Source organism: Labrus bergylta, chromosome 22, assembly GCF_963930695.1.
Source record: "Labrus bergylta chromosome 22, fLabBer1.1, whole genome shotgun sequence".
NCBI classification, from domain to species: Eukaryota; Metazoa; Chordata; class Actinopteri; order Labriformes; family Labridae; genus Labrus; species Labrus bergylta.
Genome location: NC_089216.1, coordinates 12,929,894 through 12,952,585, shown reverse-complemented (window position 1 = coordinate 12,952,585; position 22,692 = coordinate 12,929,894). Strand labels below are relative to the sequence as shown.

The following is a 22,692-nucleotide window of genomic DNA, read 5'->3' as shown; positions in this document are numbered from 1 at the left end:
TTTTAGGGTTGACTGTCCATGAAGCCCTAATTTTCATAAACCTCTCAATTTGAATAGTGTAACACATGTTCAGTGTTCAGTTCTTCCCAACCCGGGGGATTGTGCCCTTTTCTTTTGAGATAATGCATGTTTCCAGTTGAAGACATCTAAAAACCCTCAGGTAGTCTCAGAAAAGTCTCATAAGTCAAAATAATGTGAATGCTTTGACACACAGAGTCAAATGCAGGTCACAAAAAAGATACGTACTGATTAAGTTTTTCCACACTTATTACATTTGAATATTTAAGGGTGTGAAGTGTTGAAGGCTCCGAGTCTACTTTATGAACAGCTAGCTACGCAGCAGTTAGAAACTCCATTTGGAGTTCCATAAAGCCGACCGCGTTTGACAGTTTTAACACAGGTGATGGAAGTTTATAATCCTTCATTTGAAAAGCAGCAGTCAGATGTTACAGGCTCAGACTCGTGATAAACAAATACTTTCAAATGAGGAGAGATAATGGTTAATAGAGCAGTCACTTATTTTATTTTCTGTGTATAGTTTGCACTGTAAAAGAGTGAGGACACAAGCTGTGGTGGATAGTAATATGAGCTGTATTAATGTTGCAGTAAAGTGCTGTATCTCCATAAATAAAGTATTTTGTAAAAGAAATCAAATATTTTGTGCTCATTTCCTAAGTGAATTTTATTTAGGACCAACACCATATCTCAAAATAAAACATTTGGGATAGCATCACCTTGTGGGGAACATCTGGGATTGTATCTTATATCTAGAGATATGACACCATCTAAAGTTCTTAAATTGAATAAAGAATTGTTCAGGAATGTAAAGAAATCTCTTGCAGCTGAATGATGAAGTGAAAGAGCTAAATATTAAAATTATTTAAAAAAATTGAAAAGCCCCAAAATAAACAAATAAATAGACTATAATAAGTATTTATTTCAAGTCATGGTTATGAAATATAAAAAGGAAAGTTACATCAAAAAACGTTTCTTTAAACATAATTGCAAAAGGTTATTTTTTCATGTAGATTCAAGAATACAAGCAGGGGCGTGTCCAGACTTTTTCAACTGGGGTGGCCCAAAAGAGACTCAGACTTATGCAGGGCTGGCCTGAAGTTTGTGTGCACAAACGAACAAATAAAAAGCGAATAAATGTCCTATGTATCATTTCCTAACTTTAAAAAGGGACACAATAGAGCAGCAGTTTTAAGGTCTTCTTAGCTCAAGTCTTCAGGTACTCATAAATAGGATGCATGACAAAAGTCACAGTTTAAAGTTCTTAAAACATGCAAACAACTGTTTAAATTTTCCTGTGTTATGAAATAGAAGTGGTAAATGGTAAATGGACTTTTCTAGTCTCTTGACTACTCAAAGGGATTTTACACCACAGGTCACACCTACACATTCACACACTGATGGCAGAGGTTGTTATGTATAGTGACCATCAATATTAACTAATCCTATTCATACGCTGCAGCTGAAGCAGCAGGAACAACTTGGGGTTAAGTGCCTTGCCCAAGGACACATCTGACATGTTGCTGCAGGAGCTGGGAATTGAACCCCTGAACTACTGGTTGAGAGATGACCCACGCTACCTCTGAGCCACGGCTGTGGAGGGTATTTCTCTACAATTTAAAATATTTACAAAAAAAGGTGCTACATGTAAAAGTAACGAAACTACTAGCAGCCTGTTACACCAAAGCCAATATCAATTCATTTTTGCCTACGTCTGGCAAGTCAAAAAGCCAATCATTGTTTAGGGGTGGCACCTGGGGTGGCCAACTAGATTTCAAGGGGGGCCCATGTCACCCCTGGATACCCCTCTGGACACACCCCTGCATACAAGTAACATTAATAATCATTAAAAGCACAATGTAAAGAACAGTATCGTATAATTTAAAGGAACAGAACTCCAGCAGTAAGTGAAAACATTAGACAGCAGATCTGATCTTAAAATGATTACACACAAAAAAATATGTAATTTGGCAGCAGTTTGACTGACTTTTTCTGACTGCTGATGTCAGAAAAGATGTGCACCTGTTTATCTGACCAGCAGATCACCACAAAATATTGTTTGGATAAAATGAAGTTAATTTACTCCATTTCAAACTGCCCTGAGATTTATTTCTTCCAGTTTTAGTGTAAAGAAGCAGCACCGTCGTTGTTCATATTCCTAGGAACGAGTGTAGTGTTTGTCCTGTATCTTTGAAAGCACCTGAGAGGACTGCATAGTGACCACATATTGTTTTTGTCATAAGTCTGTGAGGCAGACGCTGGAGGACGTCTCAACATAAACACACCCTCTGTGTCCTGAACGTGATTGGCCGCGTCGTAGATCGACCACGTGGCTCCGACTTTTCTCAGACTCGGCCGTCTTGAGCCGAGCTCCGCCGAGCACCGAGTCCCACAGCAGACCTCGGCTCCATAACTGCCCACAACAAGACAAAGAATGAGTCTGACTGTGTGACTTTGTGTGTGTGTGTGTGTGTGTGTGTGTGTGTAGTAGAGGAAACATAAATGTGTCAAACCTCTATAGAGATGTGTGTGTTTGGGCGTCTCCTGTAGAAGATGGCTCTGAGGTTGAATTCAGGGTTTCCCTCTGCCTTGAAAACTCGTGTTCGTATGGTGTCATTCTCACAGCGCACAACAGCATAAACATCAGGAGCTGCTGAGCATAAGACACAACGCATACATTTTTAATCAAGAAACAAGAACATCATATCTTGGAAGTGGGTAATCATCAATAATTTATCTCGCAAATATCCCGCCTTAAACTGGCTAAGTGAAAGAGGAGCCATGTGATAATGGATGTGAAGCTGCACCAGCCCACCTGACTGTTTGGGATAGTTGATTCCAGTTGCCCTGCGGAGATGGACTGTGGTCACCACTGAGGGTTGAGGTAGAAAACAATGGAAGACGGAGGGAGATGGCAAGTCCTCCTTTAGTTCCCTACGCAGAAAAAAAGAAAAATATCCCAAAATGAGTGACCAGAAGGTAAAAGAGGATCGAAATCCGATGAGCTTCAGAAACTGTTTGCCAGTATCACACATGCACATTTGGGCCTAATACACTTATATTGGTACTTTGGTAAAGTTGTAGTGCCAAGTAGGGCTGGGAACCTTTGGGTGTCTCACTATTCGATTCAATTTTGATTCTTGGGGTCACTATTCGATTCAGAATCCATTTTCGATTCAAAACGATTCTGGATTCATTGATCCATGGATTCGAAGTCTTTTTATGAATTAGTACATCTGTGTGACTGGCTAAATCAAAGTTAAATCTTAGAAGAGAAGAATCTCTATTTTCACACAAATCGTTTTTTTGCCAAATTGTAGTGCATTAGCGCAACACTCGTGCAAAAATGGTGCACAGAAATATGAAAATTGTGTATTTTTCAATCCAGTTCAAGACTTTCCTGTATCAGCCATAAAAGCAGAATTCTTTTTTTTTTTCTTCTTCTTGCGCTCTAAAATCAGTCAGCTCAAACATGCACCTGAGTCGTATGCATGAATGGGAGAAGAGACGTAGCAGGAAGCGTCCAGTGGTTCCTGGCAAGAAGGTGGTGGGCAGCACGACGTAGCCACCAGGAGCCAGGGTCCCCCTCAGCGTCACACTGCGCGAGTCCATGTAGACGGAGCTGGCTGCCTGCTCCACCACACACTGCACCCTGCTGCTGCGGTTCACCTCCACCTGAGACACAACAAAGGCATGGACAGTGATTTATGTGTTGTGTGTCTGTGGAAACTGCTTGTATTGTGTGTTCACATTTCTGTTTTTAATCTGCTCACCTTTAGCACCTCAAACCCAATCGGCAGGTTTTCTCCTCCTCCATCCTTCCTCCATATCCTCCTGTCCTCCTGCTGCAGACAGATCAGCATCTCCTCCTCTTTGCCTGTCACCTCAAACATGAACTAAAGAGCAAGAAATCATTTTCAGAAATTAAAAAAATGATCCCACAATGCATTAAAATGTCCTCTTGAGTTGTACCTGTGGATTGTGCAGGAAAGTGTCCCTGTGGTTGATGCATCCTCCACATCGACTCCTCTTATCCACCTGTGCCTCCCATCCTCCCTGCTCTCCTCCATCATCCTCCTCTCTCGCTTTCTTCACTGCCATGTCTCGTCTCTCTCTCTTCCCACCCTGCTGCTGACTCTCCCCGAGTCTGGCCTCTTTCCTGTTTCCTCGCTGTTTGGTCCCTCCAGGTTTGGCGCTGCTCTTCCCCAGACTCTGCTGGTGGCTGACGTGGAGGACGGCAGGTTGGAGGTTTGTTGAGGAAATGGGAGGAAGAGCCCACTCCCCGTAGCAGCGCTCTTCTCTCCAATGAGAGCGTGGCCACAGCAGAGTCCTCTCCACCAGCCGGCAAACGACGACATCTGTGAAGTAGTGACAGAAATCCTGGAAATCCATCCTGAGGAGCAGAAGAGACCATTTAAATGTACGAGAGTAACAAACATCAGGTATAGATTTTTTTTCCTCCTATTTTTGTTGTACACTTTGGTATAATTTCATTTTTTGGATCAGCTCACAGGGTCTAGATTTATTGTCTTGTTTTGTTTTGCTCCTTCCTATTTATTATTGTATGCCGACACCAGAAAAAAAAGCAGCTACTTTACTGGAAGTTACTGGATATACTAACAAATATTATAGATTAAAGAAAAATACCAGAACTCCCCAACGTCCCGAACAATAAGCCCCGTCTTCTCCCTCTCCGCCCGACTCATCTGCTGCCACTGCTGCGACCTGCAGGGGGCAGTCAAGGACAATGATATCAGAACTAGCTGGAAGTAATGCCAAGCTACATATTGCAAATGTCATATAAAAACAGAAGTTGTGCTTCAACTTCTGGAAAACTTTAAAGGTCCATGTTGGAAGCTTTCTCATTCCTTAAAAATGTAAATGGCAGATGTCAGCTCGTAAAAAATTTTTTTTTTTTAAATACAACACTGCTGTAAAATCTTAGAAAGTGTCCCAAAAAGAGTCGTCAGTGGAGGTTTTGCTCCCACTGCTCCTGCAAACTTTTTAATGTACTCAGCAGATGAAGAGGAGAGACCATCACCCCTGACTCCAGGCACCCGTCCAGTCTGTGGTCCCCCACGGGTTCCTCATGCGCACCATGAAGAGTCGACACACCTCGCCATTCTTCTGCAGCGTCTCCCCCAGCCTCACTTTTCTCACCGCTGTGATCCCGTAGGCGTGTCCTCTCACCAGACCGCAATCCAGCACTGACTCCACCGACTCCCCCTCTGCCGGCTGAAGAATAGGTCGAATACACTCGATTAAGATCTTAGCTGCAACATTTCTAACGTGTCATTGCATTTCTGTAGTAGTCCTACCCGTATGGAGCAGGTGATGAGGGCTTTGCGTTCGTGTGCTTTAGCCAGAGTCTGGAAGAACGCCCTCCTCTGCTCGCAGTGCCGTGTGAGGGCCTTTCGGTCCAGACTTAGGGGCTCCGAAACCCCTCCAGTGAAGTCGATCAGAGCCTCGGCAGTGTTTCCTCCCTCAAGGGCCTCATAGCAACCGTTCAGCCTAAAGAGCAACCATTTAGACATGCTGAGGGATTGATGGATTCTCCAGCTTCCATGTTTTCCAAGGAAAAAGTAGAACTTTACGATATTTGAAGTTCAATTCTGAATGAGAATGTATTCTCTAAGTGGTGGCACATCTGGTTATGAAGATGTTAATCTAAGAGGTTCGAAAAAAGGTGATAAATGGATGGATATAGTGTTCCAGGAATTGGCAAGATTTTAGCTATGGTCCAGGCTATTTTTGGTTGTTGCTGAATTTTTGTCTGAACCCTTACACTGGACAAGACCACCAATTGGATACAACTTCAATGTTAAAGACCAGTGGGTTTATTTACATCTAGGTTCATATTTTGATAATGTGTGTTTTTAAAAACAACTTACCATGGAAATCACAGTCGTTGTAAGGTTAGGGAAAATATTGTGGCAATGGTAAATAAACTAGGGGTAGGTTTTGGGTATCTCTAACTTTTGCAGGCTTAGGGATAGGAATAAGATAAGTTAAGATGAACTGATTCCCCATTGGGGGAAATTAAGGGGAGATAGCCATGCTTGCATATTCTTTAAAAAACGTGGGTTAGGGTTTAGGGGCGGTGGGCTAGGGAAAGATTATGTTCAGGATTTGAAGAAGAGTAAAAAGATTTAGCTTTCATCAACACAACTTTGGGACTTTCCTAAAGCTTCGAAATAAAGGAACCATTGGTCATTGGGATTGCTTCTTATCTTTAATCCAAAAAAAAGTGTAGAACAATGTCACTTTTGGCATTTCTGTCCCTTCTAGGATGTACTGTGTTTCTGTAGTTTGTTAATACTTGTGGCACAGGATGACAAAACATGAAGTAGAAATAAGATTGAGAAGAGATTGAATGTTTCCAGTAGTAGCAGTTTCAGTTTCCATAGAGACAAATCTTCTCACTAACTTCTAGTGTAGAAGATCTACCAGACTCCATTGCCATCACTTAAGGGTTCAGTATTTGCCGAGGCGACTCACTTTGCGTAGGCCTTCTCCAACAGGGCGCTCCAAAACTCCCGAGGTGTAGCCGAGCGGCAGAAGAGCAGCGCTCCATCCCTGCTGACAGGCAGGCGGTCGTCCACAACGACATCCAACCACCTGCCGAGGCGCCAGAACCGGAAATGAAAGATCCCCGCGTACAGGTTGAGGTTCTTTGGATTCCACTCCTGATCCATGTGGTCAGGGATCACCTGAGGTGGAGGGAGATGAAGCCACAAAGATAGAAACAAGGAGCTAAAGAAGGCAGGAAGAAAGAAAGGACAACAGGAAGGAAGAAAAATACACCACCTTCTTCCACAGGGACGGCTCTGATGCTAAGCAGGAAATGGCAGCAACCATCCAGCAGTTACCCAGACTGCCTTGGTGCAGGTCACGAGTGCTGATGCCATCGACAAACAGACGGGGGTCCTTACAGATCTCCTAATGTGTAAGCACAAGAAAAAAGAAGATACATGAATAGTGTGTTTCTAGATTTTATGGCCCATTTCGAGGCAGCAACTGTTTCCGACTAACATACATTTGATTTTTTTCTTTCAAAATAAAATATAGATCGACTAAAGAGAAGTTGTGGGCCAAAAATCAAATCAAACAATGAGCTGAAAGAAGCTAAAAAAGCAATCCAGACTCTTAGTAAGGTTGTTCACATCTGAAATGGAGAATATGTTTTGAGGGAAATTGAATACGAAACCAAATAACCTTTTCTGACAAAACGTCATTATGTAGTGGTTTTAAACCAGTAAATGAGTGGTTCTGAAAACCCAAACAATGAGCTACAGGCTTTAAATAAACTGTGTTGAATAACTGCAGCAGTCAGTAATGACACAGTGTTTTATGAGTCCTTCGCGCTGATTCAGGGTGTCAGCGCTCTGCTGAGGAGACAGATCCTGTGTAGTGTGGACCTGTTGATCTCCGTTTGGACAGGGTCATGTAACAGAAGAAGTGCTGCTGGACACACACACACACGAACACACACACACACACTCAGGGAAATACACACTTAGTGGTCCTTAACTCATTAAATGCAACTGTAGAAGAGATATAAACCTGCCTTGTGATCATATCGAGTTCATAACTAGAAGAAGGCCACCTGGATAGAGAAGTGTGTGTGTGTGTGTGTGTGTGTGTGTGTGTGTGTGTGTGTGTGTGTGTGTGTGTGTGTGTGTGTGTGTGTGTGTGTGTGTGTGTGTGTGTGTGTGTGTGTGTGTGTGTGTGTCACTCTATCAACCAACTCCCTGTTGATACACACTTTAAATATCTAGGAGCGCATAACCATTAACCCTTTCTCTTCAGCCCGAAGTCAGATAATTCACTGCCAGCAAGTTATCACATAAAAAGCTCTAATTTCTAAATTTGTTGCCAAAATAAAAGCATTCTTTCAAAGTAAAATGTATTTAAAGAAGGACTTCAATTGAGTTGTTTATTAAAAAGTTCCTTAAATATTACCAAAAGACTTCAAAATCAATATTCATCAATGTTTGTCAAAGGATTATCCAGTTGTCCATTTTTGGCCACTTTTCTGGAATCACTTATTAATCAATTAATAGTTAGCTGTTGTAATATTATAACAGCTGGATTATTGTCCCTATGGTTTTTTGTAAGACTTATGTGATTGTCAGACAAGTTAATATATCTAAAATTTAAAGGGTATTCAACAAGCCTTGCAACTCGGTTAACAATTTAGAAGTTATTGCATAAAAAAAAGAAAAAAAAAAAAAAAAGATGAAATTGACAGAAAACTTTGGTGGTGAGGAAAACTTTTAAGAAAAAATGCCATTGCTTTGACTCCCCTTGTGATTCCCCTTGTAATCTCTTTTATGAATGTTTACATCAATGAACTCTTGATTCCTGACTATACAATGAAACTTTTTTGGAATACATGAAATCAATTCAGACAATAAGTAATTGTCCTTGCCTTTGACCTCGTCTTCATAACCTCCATTAAAGGCCATTTGGCTTGCTGTTTATTCTTACGCACAGATACACCCATCTCAACACTGTTCTAAAAACACCTGGGCTATAAAAAATTGCCTTTACAAATAGTGTGTGTGAATACTAACACACACTTATAGAGCAGTCCATCAGCCACCCGCTCACTGAAGGTTAGGGTTTCACTGCATGATGCCTCGCTTTTAATAGCAAGAGCTTTAATTAACATAATCTGGTGGTAATGCAACATACTGAGCCTACATTAGAAGAAGCTTGCTTGGAAATACATATATTTTTAGAATGACTCTTTGCAGTGGTGCGAACCAGGACAATGTGGATAATACTTTTATGCAGACTCACCCTGGGCCTCCTCCAGGTCAGGCCCGGCGGGGGCTCCCTCTTATAGAAGAGGGACTGAGCGGTGGTGGGGAAAAGAGGATCTTTGAAGAGCGCACCTCGACGCAGGCAGGCTCGCCTCAGTTTGTGGAAGTTTTGACCCTGAAAAGTGTGCACTCGTTCAGGCATCGTGACTGGAGAGAAGAAGAAAATGGAAACATTAATATTTCAGAGGGGAATGCCCACTTAGTTATACACAGGGTAGCATTGGCATGATTATGAAACAAACATAATACCTGATATGACTTGTATTTTTTAAAGATTAGAGGCTTTTAAAACTAATGCTAGCAACAGAAAGGCCTTCAGCACAACAACAACAACAACAACAACAACAAAAAGGTAGTTTGGGGGTATTGGCAAGTCTGCTAGTCCATCCTACTGCTTAATTTATTAGCCTCCCCCAAAAACCAGAATGGTATCTTCCTCCCCAAAATAGTGACCTACAAACTTATAATAGGCCTATATATGATGGCGGCCACTTGCAAATACAAAATCAAAGGATAAAATAGATTTTATATAAATTATATTAAGCTAGAATGTTGTGAACGCAGAATACAACAAGAGCTAGCAGAGACTTTTTGCCAAAGCTGGCAAAATGTCAGCAGTGCTTTTTCATCACTCATAATAGGGTTTAGGACTTTATTGTTACTTATTACATTTAATAAAAAAATAAAAAATAAATAAGTAAACAAAATAAAATCGTTTTCTGCTAATAAATAATTGAGGGGGGCTGCTAGCCAAGCTGATGCTAATGTCAGTGCAGCTTTCCTATATGTCAAGTTTCCATCAATGTAGTGATTCAGGCCATGCAGCAGTGATAGCATCATATTGCTTACAGGTTAGGTAGTTTAAAGCTGTGCAAATATAATAACTTATATTTTTTTCTTACTGGAATGAGAGGGCTACTCTCCTTACTCTGTGAAAATAACACGGTGAACAGCCACATGGCCACTCATGTATGTGAGTTTTGACCCACACAAAGACAGCTGTTGTTCTGCTGTAAATACTTCAGCCTACAAAAATACCTCTGTTTAAATAACCACCTTAAACCCTCTTCAGATTGTTGAACTTTAAACATATTAAACATATGTTGTTTATCAAGACACAGTCCTTCACAGAAATATTTTCATGTTGTGTAACTTTAGTCTCCCACTCCTTTATACTTGTGTTCCTTTCATTCACAGTCCTTGAATCTCTTGTTAGTGTGTCTCTATACAAATAAAGACTGATTGATAAAGTTCAGATGAGCTGAATGTTGTATGCTGAAGACAACTAGGGTTACACGTTAACTTGTAGAGCCAGTGTGTGTGTGTGTGTGTGTGTGTGTGTGTGTGTGTGTGTGTGTGTGTGTGTGTGTGTGTGTGTGTGTGTGTGTGTGTGTGTGTGTGTGTGTGTGTGTGTGTGTGTGTGTGTGTGTAAGGTAATGGTACCCTTTTAGTCATCAGTGATATGACCTGCTGGGTTCTCTGAGTCAGCAGCAAGTGTGTATGTGAACATCATCTGATGTGTGTGTGAAGCAGTGTGACTTCTCTGTGTCAGCGGGAGTAAGCCAGGTTCAGCGTGCATTAGTGTGTGTGTGTGTGTGTGTGTGTGTGTGTGTGTGTGTGTGTGTGTGTGTGTGTGTGTGTGTGTGTGTGTGTGTGTGTGTGTGTGTGTGTGTGTACGTGTACGTATGTGTTCAGGGTCATCTCAGGGCCTCGCTGTGTGCAGGTGCTTGCGTTTGCAGATGCCGTGCAGGTCAGTGTGATCAATTATCAGCGAGGTTTTGATTTTCTTGTATCAGATTTATGCAGACAAACACAAACAAAAACATGTACCCACATAAACCATTACGTGAATTATCAATCCATCATTAACAAAATGTTTAACAAACCATGACTTAATCTTCAGCATGATATTATGAAGCTCTATGCTGTCTTATCTAAGGATCTCATTTGTATGAATATGTCTTTTAAATTAGAGTATTTCGGGCACATTTACAGTAGTTAAAAGACGTTAGTTCAGTTTCAGAATAAAGGAATAATTTTATGATGTTGGGCTTTCAAGATTCATGCACATGTGAGTGCAGAACATTTATAAATTACTGTTTGGATTTGGTTTTCATTCTGTTAATCATGTGAATATTCTCTTTAGAGTTAACCTTTTTAAATGTGTCTTTGTTTGTTGCTTTGACTTCAGGGTCGTTTTCCCCTGCTGGACAATAAAAACTGAACTGAAGATGTAAATATATACTGTCCACACAAGGTTACAGTTCAGGTAAGAAGAGGGTCTTCCATTGTTGCAAAATCACTCTGACAAGCTTAAAGCTATTTCTTAAATAATGTATAACGTAGCTGCAGGTCAACAACTATGAATTGACTTTACTGTTAATTCAAAACTGTATTTAAACAGACAATTCCTTAAAAGTGTTTTTTGTTTTTGTTTTGCTTTAACAAATATGGAAATAACAGCAAAACACTACAGGTTTTAAAAATGCATACATTACAATTTTTGGAAGTAAATATAATCCAACAGCTTCTGAAAACGTCTGACCATCAGGTTTATTTTTAATAAGCGTTAGTGTGTGTATTAAAAGTGTTTGAGTGATAACTTCTGTCAGTCATGTGATTTGAAACCAGCCCATCAGGTCTAAATATTAGCAACCTTGTCATAAAGCAATTTTAGCCCCAGTAGTTAAAAAGAAAGTGTTAAGGTTTATTTATTTTGTCCTTCACCGTGTTGTTTACAACTGGTGTTACACTGTGAACTCTGAGTGAATGATTTTACCTCACGGTCAGTGTAGAAGTTTCTCTCCTTGGTTTCCTGAGACTAATCTTCTCTTCTGGCTCAGGCAGCGTTTCCAGGACCTTTTTGTCCTCTTTTGGTCATTTAGGGAATCCACATTTTTCAGAGACAATCATTCCTGCTGGGCAACAAAAAGGCACGATGTGTCACCTCTCTCCTGTTTTGTTTTCCTTTGTCCCAAAGTCAGCTGTTATAAGCTGGCCAACACTTTTGTCTTCTGTCTTCTAAACCTGCCAGAAGGGTTTGAATCAGTCTCATCCTTCTCCTTAATTCTGTGCCATCTTGGATTTTTGTTTCAGTCGACCTGAAGAAAAAAAAAAGTTGCAATGATATTAGTGAATTTAAAACACAAACAGGAAAACTGATGCTGCAGCTCGATGTGAGTGCTGCGAGCTCCCACACGCCATGTCTTATGTTTCATCTGTGTGTGTGTGTGTGTGTGTGTGTGTGTGTGTGTGTGTGTGTGTGTGTGTGTGTGTGTGTGTGTGTGTGTGTGTGTAACAGCCTCTAGAGTTGATGCACAAGTGTGTATGTGTGTCTGTGTGCATACAGCCGTGACACACACAGGATCAGGGTGACACTGCTGTGTAACTGGATCTCTTTCCACACAGACAATAGACAGACGGTCTCCTCCTTATGTGACATAACACACAATATGGTTGTAAATTACTACAGTTACAGCAGTCCCTCTTGAGTTACAGACACGTTGTCATCCGACGTCGTTGAACAGGCCGTTCTGCTGCTAGAGGACATAAACAAATGTGTTTTCTAGGAGTGTTCGTGTGTGTGATAGCATGTGTGTGTGTGTGTGTCACTCACTGCTGCTTGGGCTCTTCTTGGTGACTGAGCACATTCCCCCTTGTGCATCACTCTGTGTTTTTCTTCTCTGTCCTCATGTTAACATGGTCCTTGCTTCTCGTTTAATCATCGTGGTCTCTTCTCCTCTCCTCTCTATCTTCTCCTGCACACACACTCCTGGAGTATCTGTTGTCGTCGAGTGTGTTGCCCCTGACACCCGAGAAACCGAGAGGCGAGCAAGCAGCTTCTATTTTAACCAGCTCACTGCCAAATATCAAGATAATTATCCCCCATTCCTGTGGGATCAGGCCTGATCTAAACAAGGAGCTTTTTTCTGCTAAATGACTGCTGTGGCATTAGGATTCATGGTTAGTTTATAATACAGTAGTGAGGTTAAAGAGATAGAATCTGCAGGTAGGTATAGGTAGGTAGGTAAATAGAACTGGTCCAGATGACACCAGAATCCAGCAGATCACCATGCTGCTGCTTTCTTCCAGAGAGACCTCTGGTTCAAACAGTTTATACAAACATTGCTTCTCTTTTGAGCAGTAGTAGATATAAACTTATAAAGCATTTACTTCTCAAAGTAAAATTCCAAGAGTTAATCCATACTGGTGCATTGTGCATGGGAAATAGATTTACTCAGAAGGAGAGGGCAAAAAAGAAGAAAAGTAGACTATTTGATCATGCAAAAGATACTGCGATACTGTGTTATTATGGGATAACCCAAAACTTGTGGTAGTGTACCTCTCTGGTGGAGGTGTACGTGATGACGTTTAGAAAGGCGTAGGTTGTATGTTACCTTAAAGTATTGTGGAATAATAATAATAACAATAATAATAATAATAATAATAATATAATAGTCATAGTAATAATAATAACAATAATAATAATATTAATAATAATAATAATAATAGTAATAGTAATAATAATAATAATAATAATATAATAATAATAATGATAGTAATAAAAATAATAATAATAATAGTAATAAAAATAATAATAATGATAGTAGTAGTAATAATAATAATAATAATAGTAATACAAATAATAATAATAATAATAGTAATAATAATAATAATAATGATAATAATAATAATAGTAGTAGTAATAATAATAATAGTAGTAGTAATAATAAATAATAATTAAAACTGGTCAAGCTTATTGATGTCGTTGGTGTTCATGAGGAAACGCAAAATGTATTTGGAGGGGACTTCAAAGACTTCAAACTTCAAAAGATTTATTTCTTATTTTATTAGTTTATATTTTTAAATGGAGCAGTAATGTTTATAAGAAGTAGTTCATATTTACAGTCTAGGAGAAGTTACCTGTGCAATGTTTTCGTCTATCGACCCTCTTCCCTGAGATCTAGCCCCCATGCATCTACTATTCTTGTCTGTGAGTCGTTAGTATACACTGCGCATGCGTAGATGCACAGTCGTATTCAAAAATGCCGATGTGGCTGCTAGGCTTTTAAATCTTGAGTTTTCCTGGGTGTTCAACAGGTTAAGGACACGTTTGTTAACATGAACACTTGTATTGTCCTTCTCTTTGGCGTGTGCGCCTTCGTCTCAGCGCTGGAAGACGAGAGACTGCCGAATAAGTGCGAAGGTAGGACGAAGAAGTCAGCTGTTATGATGAGGCTATACTGTGACACAATCCCCTCAAAACAACGACAGGGCTTCTTGCTTATTTACCTGTGTCTGCTTAAACACGGCGACACGTACAGAAAACCGTAAAGCGCGGTAGTTTTAAGAGACTGTATGTGTGTTGCAGTGTGTAAGTTCTTGACGGTGGAGCTGCAGGATGCTCTGGAGAAAACTGGTCGCTCCAAAGAAGTGCTGGAGGTCGGAGAAGTGCTGGACACTGGCAAGAGAAGAAGAAAGATCAAATACAACACCTCGTGAGTGCACTCTGTGGACTTTCACTTTAATATCAGGATTTCTAGCTCTTGGTGTGATGAGTAGTTTTTCCCATGACTAATGATTCAATTGTTTTTACTGCTTGAAAAGCTGCTGATGTATTTGTGTGTGTAAATCCATTTATGCATCAATGCTCTGCACGCAGGGAGACGCGGCTGACTGAGGCTGTGGACAACATCTGTGAACGTATCCTGCAGTATAATGTCCACGCAGAGAGGCCTGGCAGCCTCCGATATGCCAAGGTGAAGTGCATCCGTCTGGTTTCTCTGAACAGAAATAGGTGTTCTAAGGGTTTATCCCCGAGTGAGATAGATTCTCATTGCGTATTCAGAATCCAGATTAAAGAAGACATCTTCGCTCACTCCGTGCGTTGTGTGTGTGTGATGCAGGGCACAAGTCAGACCATGGCGACTCTGAAGAACCTGGTCCACAAAGGAGTGAAGGTGGACCTGGGTATGCCGATGGAGCTGTGGGACGAACCCTCTGTGGAGGTGTCAGACATGAAGAAACAGGTAGGAGGATGCATGTGTGCCTGCAGCTAAGGAAATGAAATGTTAAATTCAGTGTTTCCATGTAACGTGTGTGTTTTTTGTGCGTTGTTCAGTGTGAGACGATGCTGGAGGAGTACGAGGAGGTTGTGGAGGACTGGTACTTCAATCATCAGGACCAGAGGCTGGAGAACTTCCTGTGTCAGAACCACGTCCTCGATGATTCAGAGCAAGGTACGCCAACCGGCTTCTCTTTGAACAGCAACATTTTATCTGCAAAACTTTAGACATTCAATGAAGAAATGAAGATAGAAATATGAGTAATATTCATGTCCCTGCGTAACAGGAGGAACATTCTGTACCTTTTAACAAAAGATGTGAGAGTACATGGCTGTTCGACATCATAGACTTAATGTGTGGAAGACACCAAGTAACAAGTTTCTCTAACTCCGCCTCCTGTGTGTGTTTGTGTCTTTCCCTGCTGCAGAATGTATGGTGGAGGTGTGGAAAGGAGACATGGGGAACAAAGGAGCAGCCAAGGAGGCAGAAAGCGACAGCACAGATGGAGAGGAGGGAGCAAATAAGGAGGCAGGAAAGACTCATGATGCCGGAGAGCTTTAAGGACAAACCTCCTCTTTTAAACAGACAATCAGAAGACGACGGAACATCCTCGATTACAGCTTCAGCTGGACGTGACGTACGCTTCACTGGCACTATATCGGCTGCCAAAGTTTACATTGGGATTTAAAATGTTTTTATTATTTTTTTTTTTTTTTATGAATGGTGACCTTTTAAAACACTATATGGAACACTCTTTTGTCTTTTTAAACCAGTGTGTTGTATCCTGTGTAAACTGAACAGCTGTTACAGCATTATATGGTACATATCAGTATTTGTTTTTTAACCTAACCTGCAGTCTTTGAATGCAATATGTACAGTTTTATCTTTGTGAATAAAAGACTTTTGTATGACATGCTCAGTTTCTTGGCTGGTTTTTTCTGCAGGTGTCTCATCACAGGTGATTAGTCTCAGGTGTGTTTCTGCTGACAGCCACATTCTCATGTTATCAGAGAAGTTTCCACCACAATGCTTTTTGTTCTTGTCGTCTTTTCCGTTTCTCTTCTAGAAACAACGACGTGCTACACTTACCAAACCAAGCCGCTCTTTCTGTCTTTCTCTGACTTGGCCGCGCTCGAGGGGAACTCTTTGAAACAGACAAACTCTCCCTCAGCAGAGCAGAGGCTGAAGAAGACCTTTGTTTTGAAATGTCACGGGGACAGCATCGAGGTCACGATGAAAGCTCGTCTGTTCCACCCGGAGCTGCCTGTGGAGCCCGAGCACTTCAGACTTGGACCTGTTGGTGCTTCTGCGCAACGTCACTGCACAGCCAAAGTGTCAGGGAACGGGGATTACATCATCAGAGCGCCGCTGACTGATTGTGGGAGTGAAGTGACGGTTAGTGAGACTCGTTAAAATCCGAGATAATGTTACCATGGAGTCAACATTTTTTTTTTTTTTTTTTTTATCAAAGGGAGTTAAATGGATCATAGCTGCTTAATGCTGCCACCTACTGGTTTGATTCTGACAGTGCTTTATCTGTAGCTTACCCAGAGTGCCTTGCTGTACAGAAACCTGCTGCTGTACTGTCCTCCATCGTCGCCTGGAGACTGGCAGAAAAAAGGAGCTGCTGTTTCAGTCCGTTGTAAATACAGAAGGTGCTTTCACACACAAAACGAAATATATTAAAACGACAATATATTCATTAGAGAGGAATATATGCAAACATGTGAAATTCAAAGCTCTTAAAGTAAGGAAGGAGGATAGAAAACACTAGTTTGGCACTAATCATTAAAATACCTGATTGTCTCACAAACACAGATTTTAATTTAGAGAATAACACTTCTTTGAAGCTAACTATGAAATGCCTTTTACTTTTCATCCAAATGCAAAACACGTCAGGGAGCTAATGGAGAATTGTGTTAAAATAATTTAAAAAGTGCGACTTACAGGACTCAAGTGATTTGACATACACAGAAAGGATGAGAAAAGTATTTTTTTCACCAGCGACACAACAGGTGTTACCTGTGCTTTGATTCTACATTCCGGTTTTCATCTGCTGTGTGTTAAAAGCTTCATTGGGATCGTTTCTTTTCCTTCAGTGCCTGACTTGTGCTTGAACTCTACATGTTCTCTCTCACTTAACTTTGTTGCCTGGTTGTCATTATTAACCATGCACTCTGCAGGAGGCACACGTTGAGCAGCAGGGCCCCGAAACCAACGTGGAGCCCCCTGATCTCCATCCAGTCCAAGCACCTGGACCTGGACTTTCAGCTTCGGCTCATGACAGGTGAGTTTGTTTCTGTCCGGTGGCAAAAACATTCTCCCCTATTAATCTACAGTGTGCTCCAGTTTGGATAAAGTTGACACAAATAAGAGGATCATAAATATTCACCACTGAGGACAAAGAAGTCTTGTTTGTTTACAGACCTGTTGTCTTTCCTCAGATGATTGGAGCGGTGAGAGAAGGTCGCCTGTGTACTTCCTGGGTGAAACGGTCAACATCGAGGCGTCTGTAGATCATCCTCATCATCCTCTTCGTCTGTTTGTAAACGGCTGTGTGGCTGCTTTATCCTCTGAGGTGAACTCTTACCCCACATACGCCTTCATAGACCACCAGGGGTGAGTCTTTAAAGTCTACAGCAGTTCCTCTAATTAATCCTCCAAATCAGAACCACTCCTGTGAACACATACGCAGTTAAAAAAAAAATCTCTTTCTTTCTCCTGTAACTGTTACATGAACCCAAGTCAGTGATATGATAAATGCAGAGGGCGGAGGACACATCTGATAAGGGTGTTTCTGTTCTTTGCAGATGTTTTACAGACTCACAGCTGCACAACTCAAGCTCCCGTTTCCTGCCCAGAGTCCAAGACGGAGTCCTCCAAATTCAACTCCAAACGTTCCTCTTCCACCAGGACCAAAGACACACTGTTCGCAACTCTTTTCAAATAGTTTGAAAATGTATCTGTGTTTACCATTTAGAGAAGAAATGCCTTAAAAAGAATATGTCGTACTGTTGTCCTGTAGATTTATATAACCTGTCATCTGGAAGCAGAGCCCATTTCAAAGAAAGATCAAATAAAGAAGGCTTGTTCTTTTATTAACGGGAGGTCAGTTTAATTTCTATTTTCTAACATAACAGAAGGGAAACTTCTTCTCAAACATGCAGGACGTAAAAATGATCACAAATCTTCTCGTATCTGTCAGATGGAGGTCGGTGGACGGTGATGACCGTGTTTGTGAGAGCTGCCGCAGCAGTACCACGTCTCACCGCAAGAGGGCGCTGAGGAGCCAAACACGGCTCAGACCGACTGGTAATTCAACCAACACCTGTTTTACGTTTGTGTAACTGAACACTGTGTATGAAAAGTGAAAAATAATTTTAAATGTCATTAGAAACATAAAGACAAATAAGTTTACAGTGGACAAATAGTCGTTATTCAATAAGTCATTTGATAAACATTGATTTTGTTGTTTGTGTCCTTCAGAGCTGCAAAAGGAAACCAGTTTGGGTCCAGTCATGATTTTGACTAAAAATCTTTTTTGATGAAATTTAGTGAAATAAAATGATCTCCAAACGCCTTTTATGAGTAAGAGAACTTATTGCAGTGCCGCTTGTTTTGTCTTTAAGGCAAAACGCACATGATAATGAGTTGATTAATTTGCAGCATTTAAATTATGTACATGGGTGCATTACTGTATGTATGCTTTACATGATTTTAAATAGTTAATACTGTTGAATGACAACAAGTGAATGCATCAAACAAACAAAGAACATTTCAAAATCAGCATACTAGCACCTCCAGAGTTGGTAGAAGACAAAGTAGTTTTCCAAAGAAAGTAAACATTATAAAAAAGTCAGTATCACAGAACTGCATGTATTTCTGTAGTGCTCTCCTCTTTGTATGTGCATGTGAAATATCAGTGATCTTTTTGTACTTTATAAAAGCCAGCAGTGAAATAAAATGCAACTGGATGTTGGATTGGTTGCAATTATATCAAATGATCTATTAAATAATATATATCCTGATGTAATGATGACAGAGCTTCAAAATAAAAGCCCCTGTTTTCAGATTTTCTTTTAGGAAGTGTGATGCTGTTTTGCAACTATTCAAGTGTTTTTCTTTCTAAGATACAAGATTTTTGCAGAGCTCTGTGTCATATTTAAAAGTTAAACAAGGGCTTACAAGGGTTTCAAACATGTAAGAACTTTTTTGTCAATTAGTGGTTTATTGTCTTCCCTCACATCTTACAACTTTGATTGACTTAATTTGAGGATAAGTATTCAGCTACAACTACTGGACAGTTTATAATTTATATATATTTTAAACCTTCTTGTAAATAGAAATGTCATTGAGTGGTGACATTGGCTTTAATCTTTGAAACTTTTTTAATCTTTAACTCATTAAAAATCTGTTTCCTCTGATTGCAAAAAACTGCATCCCCTCCAATTTGGTTCTAATTAAACTTAAACTCATTAATCTGTATTTCTTGCTATTAGCCCTCCAGCTGTTCCCTCCTGGTAATGACTCATGTTTTATCGTCATCAACAGACGGTAAAGCTCTCTGGACATTTTAATCTTTTATCTTGACCCTTGACCCTTACATGCAGCAGCAGGTTGACGTAGGTCTTTTTCTCCATCCAGCACCTGTCAACACTTGTGAGACAAAGTGAGGGAAAGTTGGAATAAAAACAAACACACTGACTATGGATTCATAGCAACCAAGATCATTTTCCTCTCTGCTCCTCTTGCCAACCACGTTTGAGAGCCAAAGCCTTCACTCAAGGTTGTTGAGTTCTCAAAAGAGATTAATGAAAAAAAAACATGTAAACAAATCATCATAGTTACGACGCAGCAAGGACATATTTAATGTGGGTTTTGAAGATATGGGCGTTTTGGGATTAAGAGGTGATCATCTGGGAAAATTCAATCCTCGAATATCTACACAGACGAACAGTGGGGGGACAGCAGGGGGACAGCAGGGGGACGAATAGTGGACACAGTGGTAATTCTAGAGCCTGTTGGGGCCCTAGGCAAAAATCGATTGGGGGCCCTCCAACCAATGTTCAGCAGGGCAATGATAATGAGTGTTGTTAGATGGAGCCCGCTTAGGGAGGTTTCCTGCCGCCATTGCAAAATTTAAAAATCTTGACCGCTGCTTTGGGGCCCCCTACTGGTCTGGGGCCCCAAGCAGTTGCCTGTCTTGCCTGTTGAAAAGCAACGCCTCTGGGTGGACATGAATCCATGAAATGGACAGGACATGTGTCATATATCTCAAAGTTGATAGCATTTATCGTATCTGAAATGTGGTATCCCAAAAGGCTTGTTTCTTAATATAATAAGTTTAGATCCAATTGAAAACATTGTTTGGTTTGAAGATGCTTCTTTATTGGGATGATGAAACGTTAATGTTACAGTATATAAAAACTACTTTGTTGAGGTTTGGGAAAAACTATGATTTCTATTATAAAACAAAACAAAAACAGCAATCTACAGATAAAGACTGATATTTTGTTCACCTCAACCTATGCAGAGCTCTTTACCATCATTACCTGATTTCCTCTTTAACTCAAGCCAGGTTCAGTATAGCTGATTTTGAGCTTTGACAGTTGAACATTATTTGGGCAAATTCCTCAAGATATTAACTGTTGCTACTTCGCCACCCCTGATTAGAAGATGATTGGGTTTCTTAATATATTGCTTTGCATACTACTGTGTAATATACTCCATAGCATATTGCTTTACAAATGCTAATTCAGCAGTTTTTGCATATATGTAGGCTATACTATAGTGTCATCATACAATTGCATTTCTACCATTTGGCAGTGCTGTACCATATCAGTAATATAGAGGCAAAATAGTGGGGACCTAACAAGGATCCTTGAGGTACACCCATTCTTTTGACTTCCTTTTCTCTGTTGTAAAATCCCCCCAAACATTTTGATCCCCTAAAAAAAAGTATACATTTTCCCAAGCTTAATGATTAGGTTTTTTTTTACTTATTCATTTGTTCGAATTCAGATTGAGTTAGTCTCACTTGTTGAATAACTTTATTTCTCAAGCCTATAAACATCAACCTTACTGTATCTGGATGCAATAAAGATGATGTAGATGTGATTTCACAGCGTTGTGCATCTATTTATCCAGTAAATGTCAAGTATTCTTGGACTACTTCTGGATGTATGCAGTAATTATTTTTATTTTATTGTATCATCAGAGAACAGTTCATACTCCTACTTGTGTTACCAAGAGATTGACCAAAAAGAACATTGAAGTGCATTCATTGTGTTTCTTTGCTTCAGTAATGTAGAATTAGAAAGGCTGTGGATTCAAGAAATTGGTTTTATAGATATTGAATATTTGAAATCATGTCTGATCATGTAATCCAAGTACAGTGTAATACTGTTGCACTCTATTTAGCTTGTCTATTCCATCAATTAGAAACTGGTGTATTGTGAAACTTGTTCTTATTCTGTCACGTTTAATGGCTCAATGTTGACTTTGATAATTATACCTCCGTGGTATTTGGTTTATTATTATTTGAGTCATTAAGCACACCCTTAGCCAGAGGGTGCAAAGTTTGGCAGTACAAGCACCAATCAGGGACCACCTGAAGTGCTTTAAGCACTTAAAGATTTTCTTCTATCATTATTTTAGGAATGATTCCTGTTATCCCAAAGTATCTGCCTTATTTATTTTTTCAGTTCTTGAGACTTTACCAATTCAGTTCCAACTTAATCTCATCTCATTGAAATCCCTCGCGTCCTTTATTTCATGCTGCCAGAGTGCAATATTGACGCATAAACGTGCTGTTTCACCCCTCAATTTACTTTATTGAGCTTGTACTTCATCCAAGGATAGCATTGCCTAACTGCACTGTAGCTAATAGACACAAACACACACTCAAACACACACACACACACCCTCACAAAAGCACACCTGGGGAAACATTCCTCGAGGGGAGTCATCAATCAGTTTTATGGCTTTCTCTGGGAAAGTTTCCTCCTCTCCAATCAAGCGTCTTCCCTCCCTCTTCCCCTCCCTCCCTCCTCGATCCTCTCTCTCTTATATTTCCATCTGTATCAGTTTTGGGCCACATCTGAGAACGATCCAGTCCGGCCAATTAACTTCCACCATTTTCCCTATTCCACTGAGGGATAATTGGAACAAACTGGAGAGTGAGATCTTGGCGTGGACGAGATAGGAGATAAGACGATTGCAACTGGCTCTCTGTGCCCTCAATTTGTCCGCCAGCTGTAATAAACCTGAAGTTGGAGGATCTGCAAGGTGTGAAAAAATGTCCTTAACAAGCCATGACATTTTTAACAGAGTCTTGATTTTTTTAAGTTTTCTTTTAAAGGGGGAAAAAACGGCTCCAAACTCTATTAAAAAAAAGTCCCTCTCTGAGAGCAGATCAACCTGTCTCTGTAACGTTTCCCCCCTCAAGTGTGTTGTCATTGGTGTGTCTGATTTCCTCCAGAGCTTGTAATAACAAATAAAGCACAATGCTCTATTGTCAGATAAATTATGATACGCTGCTTCAAATCCATCAAAGGACTGTATTGTGTTACCACATGAATTCAGATCCTCTAACCCTTAAAAACACGTTTTCTTCAATTAGCTTTTCATTCTGAGCAACAGGTCCCTACAAGAGCACAACACCATCTGCCAAACTTTAAATAGTTCTGGTTGTTTTTATATTTATGTTTCTGTCAAGGCTCTTCTCAACAATTGAAAGTGGGCGAGGCTTTGTTGGAACACGCTGATGTCACTGTACCTTCAAG

The 22,692-nt window shown here is 40.3% G+C and overlaps 3 protein-coding genes across 4 annotated transcripts; 2 read left to right on the top strand and 1 right to left on the bottom strand.

Annotated features, from left to right (window-relative positions):
• Positions 1 to 917: 917 nt before the first annotated feature.
• Positions 918 to 12,632, bottom strand: LOC109980732 (calpain-5-like). Of its 2 annotated transcripts, none has more exons than XM_065950823.1 (14): positions 12,460 to 12,632; positions 11,623 to 11,944; positions 8,821 to 8,990; positions 6,823 to 6,954; positions 6,514 to 6,725; positions 5,334 to 5,526; positions 5,057 to 5,250; positions 4,663 to 4,740; positions 3,988 to 4,408; positions 3,789 to 3,911; positions 3,494 to 3,690; positions 2,831 to 2,949; positions 2,529 to 2,668; positions 918 to 2,428 (listed from the first exon to the last, which is right to left on the bottom strand). In XM_065950823.1, exons 3-14 carry the CDS (start codon positions 8,983 to 8,985, stop codon positions 2,252 to 2,254), a joined length of 2,151 nt encoding a protein of 716 aa, XP_065806895.1. In that variant the 5' UTR covers positions 8,986 to 8,990; positions 11,623 to 11,944; positions 12,460 to 12,632; the 3' UTR covers positions 918 to 2,251. The 2 variants fall into 2 exon arrangements, with proteins under 2 accessions (XP_065806895.1, XP_029132335.2); XM_029276502.2 differs by having other exon boundaries at positions 2,529 to 2,665.
• Positions 12,633 to 13,851: 1,219 nt separating this feature from the next.
• cnpy4 (canopy FGF signaling regulator 4) lies at positions 13,852 to 15,821 on the top strand. Its single transcript, XM_020629258.3, has 6 exons — positions 13,852 to 14,049; positions 14,215 to 14,341; positions 14,506 to 14,602; positions 14,750 to 14,872; positions 14,965 to 15,082; positions 15,336 to 15,821. Exons 1-6 carry the CDS (start codon positions 13,965 to 13,967, stop codon positions 15,467 to 15,469), a joined length of 684 nt encoding a protein of 227 aa, XP_020484914.1. The 5' UTR covers positions 13,852 to 13,964; the 3' UTR covers positions 15,470 to 15,821.
• Positions 15,822 to 15,905: 84 nt separating this feature from the next.
• LOC109980759 (zona pellucida sperm-binding protein 3-like) lies at positions 15,906 to 18,488 on the top strand. The gene is made up of 8 exons (XM_065950490.1): positions 15,906 to 16,303; positions 16,451 to 16,563; positions 17,092 to 17,195; positions 17,353 to 17,527; positions 17,719 to 17,836; positions 17,934 to 18,016; positions 18,114 to 18,220; positions 18,395 to 18,488. Exons 1-8 carry the CDS (start codon positions 15,935 to 15,937, stop codon positions 18,451 to 18,453), a joined length of 1,128 nt encoding a protein of 375 aa, XP_065806562.1. The 5' UTR covers positions 15,906 to 15,934; the 3' UTR covers positions 18,454 to 18,488.
• The last annotated feature ends 4,204 nt before the right edge of the window (positions 18,489 to 22,692 follow it).